Source organism: Mytilus edulis, chromosome 6 (assembly GCF_963676685.1).
Source record: "Mytilus edulis chromosome 6, xbMytEdul2.2, whole genome shotgun sequence".
Taxonomy (NCBI): Eukaryota; Metazoa; Mollusca; class Bivalvia; order Mytilida; family Mytilidae; genus Mytilus; species Mytilus edulis.
The window spans coordinates 67755751-67765759 of record NC_092349.1 but is presented as its reverse complement, the minus strand read 5'-3'; the positions used below and the strand labels follow the sequence as shown (position 1 = coordinate 67765759).

At 32.4% G+C, this 10009-nt stretch overlaps 1 protein-coding gene across 1 annotated transcript; it reads left to right on the top strand.

Annotated features, from left to right (window-relative positions):
- Positions 1 to 3400: 3400 nt before the first annotated feature.
- On the top strand, positions 3401 to 6248 carry LOC139528218 (uncharacterized). The gene is made up of 2 exons (XM_071324101.1): positions 3401 to 4926; positions 5868 to 6248. Exon 1 carries the CDS (start codon positions 3427 to 3429, stop codon positions 4921 to 4923), a length of 1497 nt encoding a protein of 498 aa, XP_071180202.1. The 5' UTR covers positions 3401 to 3426; the 3' UTR covers positions 4924 to 4926; positions 5868 to 6248.
- The last annotated feature ends 3761 nt before the right edge of the window (positions 6249 to 10009 follow it).

Sequence of the window (10009 nt, the reverse complement as noted above, 5' to 3'; positions counted from 1 at the left end):
TAATGCGGCGTAAAGCAACCAACAATCAATCAATCAATCATAGCGGCCCCAGTTGTCGACTAATCGAACCAGACTTGGTCTTGTTTAAAAGTTTGGATGTGAAAAGTGGCACCAAAAATAATCTTATAATTCTAAGGAATATGATGATTTTAATGCCTTGTTGTATGCGCACGAGCAAAAAGTCCCCATAAAATTTGAAAAAATCTTTTAAACATTTGTTATTTTTTCTCTCTTTTTTAGCAATGCATCACTCTCTACTGTCCTCATCTATTATTGTACATTCTGCGTCTCCATCCAGATTCTCGTGTGTACCATGAGGGTCAGGATTGGGGTGTGGTTTATTTCTGCATTCTTTAAATTATAATGCCACTTTTCTCTACATTTTATTTATCTTACTCATTGTTCTTTCTCTATTCTTTATATTCTAGCATCCCAATATATTTTACTTACTGATGTTTAGTTACATTACGTTGTTTATCTCTTATTTATATACTGGTTACCAATGTAGATTACAAATTGGTGTCATTCATGACAATTAAACAGAATACACATGATATATGCAACCATTCTTGGATGAAATTAATATTACTTTAATAATACACTTTTTGAAACCATTTTTATCAATTTTCAATTTCCATTGTCTTAATTGTTCATTGTTCATGTGTTGTTTCCGTATATATTACGTTTCATTGTTCATGTGTTGTTTCCGTATATTTTCGTGTAGATTTTTCACACAATGATATTAATATGGTTATCAAACATAGTGCCTGTCTTTGATCGATGTTCAAAATATTGCATGCAAGTAAATTCAACCAACTTGTCATTTTGTGTACATTTTTTGTTTGTAAAATGTGTATAAATTTATTGATGAGTAACCCGCCTTTTCATTTTATAGATCGTTTATCGAAGCTAGAACAAAAATAATTACACTACTGGATACAGTACATTGAATTGTTTTGTCAGACATGAATAATTTTTATGATAAAAATATATTTAAAAAGTTATACAATGAAACATACTGACGTTGCAATGCTTTACTCGATAACATCTGATTAACAGACTTTAGCCAACCCGATCAACAGACCAACCTCCGATATAGCCGCATACTCAATATAGATTAACCGACCAATCTCTCGGTTAACTGACTGCCGGCCGTGAATTATGTGACACGTCTTTATCAGTTGTGTTATTTGCCCTAATCTAACCTTCTCGGTTTATGTGGTATATTTTTGATATGACATATCATCATTTATTAAATACTTTCAAATGAAGTGATTGATAATTCTTTCGAATAGTAAGTTAATAATATGACCATAAGATCACAACATAGTAGAACATTATTGTATTATCGATAATTAATTTGTTCTAATATTGTTAATATTTGTTAAAAATCTGCAAATTTGTGAGTTATCGAATATAAGGCACGATTATCTTATACTTGCCTTGATCACATTAGTAAATAATATAAATTCACATTTGTTAGTAATAAACATGAACATTATTAAATACTTCATAAATATTATATTAAATGGTAAAATTATATTTTTGTTTTTTCAAACATTCATAAAAGGGGAATATTTCGCTAGTAGCTGTAAAAATAATTAAATTGATATTTCATACCTAAAAAAATACACTTTTTTTAAATTTGAATAAATATTTAAGTATAAAATAAATAGAATAGAAAAATTTAAATCAAATCGATTAGTATGAATTGATAGCTAATGCCCCCTACAAAAATTTGTTAACATTTAACCAAATTGGCTTAAAATGACACTACCAAAGCCTTTGTTCATAAAAATATCAAGAAGTTATCAAAGGTAACAGGCTTATAATTTATTACGCCAGACGCGCGTTTCGTCTTCACAAGACGAATCAGTGACACTCAGATAAAAAATAGTTAGAAAGTCAAACAAATACAAAGTTAAAGAGCATTGAGGGCCAAAATTCCCAAAAAGTTGTGTAAATAAGGTTGAGGTAATCTATGCATGGGATAAGAAAATCCTTAGTATTTCTAATAATTCACACTTTTGCAAACAGAAAATTTACAAAATGACAATATAAAAAATTATGCTAATGAAACAAATGTGAGAAATGGCACAATAACAGCTTAATCAATTCTTAACGTCTCTCCTCCAATAAATCAAAACATAAAAAAACTGTCAAATCAAAATAACAAAGCAAATCTTCACATAAAACAAATAATAATGTTAACGAGACACATGTTTTTGATACCTACTGTCGGATACAAGTTAGACAGTCAGACATTTTGGTGGAGCCAAATTTTGGAAGTATAATATAAAAATGTATTGTTTTACCATGTTCATGTGAACTTATTATTTGTTTTAAAACACATCGTATTTTGTATTGTATCTTGTCCTAATCATTGATCAAGATAAAAAGAGATAATGTTAGATATACAACCTAATATCTGTATATGAACCAATCCTACGTATATCAGTACAACGAATAATGTACACACTTGAAAACATTTTAAAAGTTAAACAGGAAGTTCATAAAACCCGATAAAACACTCAATTATGTCAACCAAAGTTATAGTTTGGTCTTATGTTGTGCTGTTGGACCACTGTCGTAGTTAAAGGGGGATGATTGAGTACTCACACACATGTTGAATCTCGCCAAATACATCATGTAGATATAAGAAAATGTGATATGAGTGCAAATGAGACAACTCTCCATCCAAGTCACACAATTTGTAAAAGCAAACCATGATATTTTAACGTACCACCGTCTTCATTATGGATGCTTGGCTCACAACGAACAACAAGTTATGAAAGGCCCAAACATTATAACAAAAAGCAATAAATCAGTTCAACACTAACATATACAAAGTTGCTGCAAAATCATGAGTTGAATCACAACAATAACACTATAATATAACATAATGCTATGAGTACCTGTAAGTTAGCTTTAAATTCTTGACCTTCAATTTTCCTAGTATCCGATTTATGTACATTGAATCGTCAAAAACAGTCCATATTTATGCAGAATGCTCTGCTTTCTAATAAATATCTAAAAGTTTAAATTTTAACAATTTTGTAAAACTGCTATATTTTGGGACCGAAAAGGGGTCTTACAGGACCTACTCCTTAAATTTAATGAATAGTTTTCCAGGTAGAGTAGGATGCATCCGAGTTTAACATTGAGATGATACTTGATATTTATGAATGGTGAAAATACATAACAGTATACAAACTTTCCTTATTTGTACAGGAATCAAATTTGACAAATGCAACACTTTATAGCCAAACAGTTTCTAACTTGGCTATGACAGAATCTCATATGTGTTGGTCTTGTCCTGGTGCAAAATACAAGAATACAATAGATCTTTGGTGCTTTGACTGTTCAGAATCAATTTGTATCGAATGTAAGGAAAAACATTTAGGAAAATTTCATGTCATTATTCCAATGTCAGAAGCAGAAAAAGTGGATAAATCTGTCATTACAGGACCTTGTACATGTAATGAAAAATTCTCTCAGGATTCTCTTTTGCACTGTAAATCTCACGATAAAATCTACTGTAAGGTCTGTGCACCTTCAGTTCATATCAATTGCTTCGATGTCCAGAGTATTGCCAACGCTGCCTCAGGATGCAAGCAAAGGACATCAGTTTTAATTACTGATTTGGAATTAAGACTTAGTAATTTGAAGACCAATTATATGTCACTTATAGAAGAACAGGAACTGAATTTAACTGATTTAAATTTTCAGAAATATCAAATCAAAGTTCAAGTTAGCGATTTCCGTAAGGATATGAATGAGTATTTCAATGAATCAGAAAATAAGATTGGAAATCAGCTAGACCGTTATTACGAGCAATGTAGAGCTCAAATTTCTAAAAACATACAGGCTACCCTAGAGAGATACAATGTGCTATCATCATTCGAAAACACTCTCCATTTACTTATCACAAATTCTTCCGAATGTCGGACTTTCATTGCAGCAAAGAATATCGATTGCAGACAATATGAAGAAGAATCTGTCTTTGAAACGTTTCAAGACCTTTTCAAGCTATTTAAATTGTCGTTTCTCAAGGAAGAAACAAATGACATACATACAGTATGTACGACATTAGGAGAGGTTAAGCTTGAAGTAGTAGAGAAACAACATATGAAAGACTCAAAAAGGGATTCAGGGGTACAAACTTCAGTCCGAGTGCGAATGACTGCAACTCGTCTGTATGCTTACAATTCAACAGAGTTTGATTTGGGAACGGATGGTAAAATAGTTAGGAGCTGCCTGACTCCACATAAAATGGTTATTATTATAGGTAATGCACGAGCAGTATGGACTTACAATATAATAAGAAAAAGTATAGAGCGCATTGATTTAAGTGATTTTCCTGTAGATGTATCAGTTATTGATGATGAGTCGTTTCTAGTGGCAATGGCTACAAAAGGTGCTAGTATCGTCAACTTGTCAACAAAAACGGTACAATATATTCTAAATTATAACTCAAAATGTGTTGCATATCACAATGAAGTTATATATACAGTCCGTAAGAAAAAACTTGTTCTTTCAAATTTAAATGGATCGATTATAAAAAAAGAGGGTTTAGGCTTTAACGCAAATGGCATTTGTGTTGATAGTAAAGGCGACGTGTATGTGTCTGACAATAAGCAAATTTGTAAGTTAGATTCAGTGAATTATCGAAAGGAAGTTGTATTAGAAAGGAAGTGGAATAGAACTTGTGACATTGGAGGAATTACTATTGACAAGGATGATCGATTGTACTACAGTGACAAAACTAATGGTGCAATTATGAGATTAAATCTCAATTCGACAACAGCGAATGTAATTATTGAAAATTTACAGAAACCGTTAAGCATTGCATGTAACAAAACAACTAATCAGATACTTATCATTACCGATAGGGGAAGTAACATAGAAATATGGCAACTCTGAAATGTAAGTATCATCATATTATATTTATATTGGTGGCAAATTAACATTAATAAATTGATATTTCTAATGCAGAGGTACAATACATATGTCAATTTTAGTATTTCTGTTAATACAAATAGATAAGCAGCAATATTTTGAGTCTACAAAAAGTTCGACAGAAAATACGACGGTGTTATTCTTGCTTTCTGAATAGCATGCACTCTGGGTAATATTGTCAAACGCGTACACCAAAATATTATGAAAGATTTAAACAATATTAAATTCGCGACCAATGCCACGAGTTAACTCCTCAGTATTTTAGTGGTAACGGGCTTCCATTAGTGCGGAAATTCGTAGATTAAACCAAAAACTTGTAAAAGTAAGTGCAACGACTGGTCGACTGGGAGACCGACTAATGTATCCGGTAAGGGTTCATAGTTTTCCATGGAATGTTACCTCAGTGTAACAGTTAAATACTTCAACGGCCAATTCGAAACATCGGTAAACAAATAGTTAAACAGTTGAAAAACGTTATCGTTAGTGTATGCCGAAGATAAACAATGAGTCATTGGACAAACGCTTAGATGCTGACTTCAATGACTGAAGTGCGCTCATTTTTCATTTTCGTTGTATAATTTTTATTTATTACTTTAAATTTGCTACTGTTGAATACACTCAGTGTCAAAATATCGAGAGTTATTCGGTGTGAGACAAGGCTCCGTGTTGAAGGCCGTACATTGACCTATAATGGTATACTTTTATAAATTGTTAATTGGATGGAGAGTTGTCTCATTGTCACTCACACCACATCTTCCTATATCTGTCTATTCCCTTCAATGTTTTGTATGTTTATAAATTACGTTTTCCAATTCATTTAAAGCAAGTTCCTAATTGGACAATGTCCAGTAGAGCAGCACCATTTATTGATCTGAGTGTAAGTTCTTCATTATTTTGTTTCGTTTCAGGTTTAATTCAACCAAGAGACAAACTGCGTTTGAGATACAGCCACTGTGATGTATGGTAGATTTGGTAAAACCGTAATAATTTATGCTTATAGTGGTTTTCGTGTTCTGGTACAGACAAAAAAAAGACATTATCTTGCAGCATTAATTAAACGTTTTAAATTTTACTTATGTTATTGCTGCACGCTTAATTCCTTGTTGGAAATTATTACAAACTAGCCGTTGCCGTTATCGAAATAACTTGGTCAGTTGATACATGAGTCATTGTATTAAAGCTAGCGGTTTAAAAGCTCTCGGTCGAGTGACTCGTAAACCGGTATGAAAAGTTTTAGCTAATTCAGATCATTATTATATATGTCTTTTTTTGTCAACTTATGTTTCCATTATGTTATATATATATATATATATATATATATATATATATATGGCGAGGGAAGAACCAAAAATTTGCGAAAGCAAATTTACAGATCTAACATTGTTGGGTTGATGTTTAGACGAGTTGTATATACATTATGTACACAGCCATGTATCACCATCATTGATGGCGATCCGATGGATACATCTGTTGTAGGGTTGTCACTGACTCAGACGTACTTATGAATATAATTATTTTCTGTGACTGTATCTTACATTAATTTGTAGGATCCTTTACTATAGATATTTTAGCTGATCTGTAACAATAACATCTTCATGCCTTATATATCATGTACTGTAGTACGCCGCTAGATTAAAACTGACGTGGAAAGGTAACACATGCCCACCGAAAGCTCTTTTTTTGAGAGCCCAGGTGGTCGTGTGGTCTAGCGGGACGGCTGCAGTGCAGGCGATTTGGTGTCACGATATCACAGTAGCATGGGTTCGAATCCCGGCGAGGGAAGAACCAAAAATTTGCGAAAGCAAATTTACAGATCTAACATTGTTGGGTTGATGTTTAGACGAGTTGTATATATATATATATATATATATATATATATATATATATATATATATATATATATATATATATATATATAAAGATCACTATAATAAATGTTCTTGTGTATAGAAATATATATAGATTACTAAAAAATCCAACATTTCCGGTATGAATAGTTTTAATTCACTAGTACTTTCATGTTTAAATAACAATCTTCAGGTGAAACTATACATGATTAACGTAACTATGTAACGGTAGGTATGTAACGTCATAGTTGTCGTTGAGTATATAAAGGGAGATAAATCGTATTACACTTAGTCTATATATAGAAGTATGGAGCGCCATTATTACACAATAGAAAATGCATAGTTTGCATTCAATCGTGATTTAAATTTTGAAATAAAATGTTTTTCCTTTACTTCTCGTGTAATGTCACAACCCATATTCATTTTATAAAATGGGAATATTTTAAAAAATCCCCCTCCACATTCGTCTAAATGTTTGCTTAGGGGGATTTTTCTGTATTGTGGCTGCCTTATATGTTGTCTATGAATGCGCACTCTTTCTGTTACACTGTTCCCTGTTTGGCCGATATAAATTTCCTGGCAACCATTACATTTAATGCAATAAATTAAGTTCTCGGATTTACAGGTAATGTCTTCGTTGGTAAACAGTGATAGACCATTAGGTATGTCCATTCCCTTGCCGACATGGATATACGGACATGCTCCACAACGACTATCTCGACATTTTGACACACTGAATGTTCTTTGTTGGTCGAATCGTGCTCGGGTCAATAGTCGTTTAAGGTTTTGTGGTTGCCGTTTACTTTGTAGAAGTGTTTCTGTATTAATTAAACGGCGCATCTTTTCATCCTGATCAAGAATAGGTAAACTTGCCTTTGCAACGGGAATAATTTTAAAGTTCCGGGGATTATGTGTAATAACGAACGGTATTTTATCGTTGTTATTACTCTGCTCCTCGCAGGTGGAGCGTAGTTGGTTGGTTGGGATCTGTTTTGCCATTTGAATTCCCCTTTCTATTAAAGTCTCTGGATAGTTTTGCTTGATCAAAAATGATTGTAGTTCCTCTAGACGGTCTTCTCTCAAATGTTCATCCTCGACTACTGTACATATTTTTCTTGCTAAACAATAGGGGATATTCCTTTTGGTATGAGATGGGTGGCACGAATTAAAATCTAAATACTGATGAGTATCAGTACCTTTGTAAAAAATATCGGTTTTAATTTCAGTGCCATCTTTAATAATAAGAATGTCTAGAAACGGTAATTGGTTAAAATTTTCATCCTTCGTAAATTTTATGGAGGTATGAAGGTTATTTAGTATGTCCGAAAATAGTTGGAGTTCTTCGTCGGATTTGTTCCAGATAATGAAGCAATCATCAAGGTATCTTTTCCATGATAATTCGAATTCTCTTGCAAATTCAACTCCAAAATTATTTTCAACTTCTTGATACAGTCTTTGTTCAAGGAAGCCCATGACTAATGTTGCATAGGTTGGTGCAAATTTTGTTCCCATTGCTGTCCCCCGATGTTGCAAATAGTTCTTGCCATTGAAATAGAAAGAATTGTTTTCAAGAATTAGTTTAGTAGAATCGAGTATAAAGTCAACAGTGAATCGATTTGGTATTGCATCTCGATGTTTTGCAACCCAATATTGTATTGCCTCTATTCCTAAATCGTGTGGAATGTTCGTATATAGGCTTGTGACATCGAAGCTTACTAAACGAGCGTGAACCGGTGCTATTTTTGGCAGGTGTGAGAGAAAATCTATATCGTCTCTTATATAGCTCGGTACATATTTACACAATGGTTTCAAAATTATGTCTAAAAAGTTGCTTAGTCTGTGAGTAGGACTTGCTGGACCTGCAATGATGGGTCTAAGTTTAAGATCCGTCGGTTTTTGCACTTTTATGTATTCGTTTTGCTGACGAACGAGCGTATGGGTAAACTAAAATACTATATATTTGGTTTATAGTATAATTTAAAAGAAACACCGACATAGCTAGATAATATAATTAATTACCTAATTACTCCCGTAATTTTATATGGATTAGTATTGTAATTTTCATTGTTATTAATAAATGTATTACAAACCTTATTTTAAATTCTATCCTATTTTCTGGAAATGTTTAGTAATTCTAATGTGTCGTCACTTTGTGTGTTCATCGCTTTGGCTAACTCGACTGGGAATTTTCATTTGCTGGTTGAGGTTGTTTTATTATCAGTTTTTATTCTGCAGTTAGTCACCACTTCGGTTTTATCATGTATATCTATTTTTATAAATTTACTGTTTGCAAAAGTATGAATTATTATAAATAAGAAGGATGTTCTTATCCCAGGCAGAAAACCCTAGACGTATTAGGCACAACTTTGTGGAACTTGCGGTCCTCAATGCTCTTCAACTTTGTACTTGTTTTGGCTATTGAACGTTTTTCATTTGAGCATTGTTCCGATCACGAATACAAAATTGACATGTCATAACACATACATTTTGATTTAATGGGTATATCAACATGTACTGCCAAAGGCTTAAGGATTACAATTTAAATACTTGATCGATAATCATTAACATGTAGTTGCAATAGAGGTAGTTCATTTAAAAACGTATAAACCGTATCGTATACGTTCACGTATCCGCATCTGCAGATTTATCAAAAAATAGTGTGTGATTCCAAGCTTAAGAACATTTTACGTTCGAAATAATCAAACATTCACTTTCAAAATTTACAAAAATGGTGTTTTTAAAACTTAAAATAAGGGGTCTATCAACTACTTTTACATGCCATTAAAAAGGAGCCAATGTAGGGCAGGTACGCGAATATTGTACACAATCCTTTAATAATCTAGTTTAAAAATATTTCAAGGTCTTACATGAATAAACACACCAAAAAATCAAATGTACTACTTATATACATGAAAGGAACTTTAAATATTGTCCATTTGCGATTTTATCATAAGAGGTAAAAGAAACACGAGTTGTCTTCAAATGACATATACATACATGTACATTTGATAAAATAGTACTGAGTACCACTCTATTGGTCAAATAACAATTTGGTTTTACGTGAGCACAAGTTAGCACTCAAATAAACGATTTTACCGTATTCACTCCTGCCTGTAAGCTATTCCAATTATCCGGAATATCTTTAAAAGTCGGATTACTTGTTCCACAAAAACTCGATATTTCCTATTTGTTTTGTTAATTTT

Excerpts from the sequence above, each read along its gene's own strand:
- LOC139528218 (XM_071324101.1), top strand. The coding sequence starts at position 3,427 with ATGTCAGAAGCAGAAAAAGTGGATAAATCTGTCATTACAGGACCTTGT.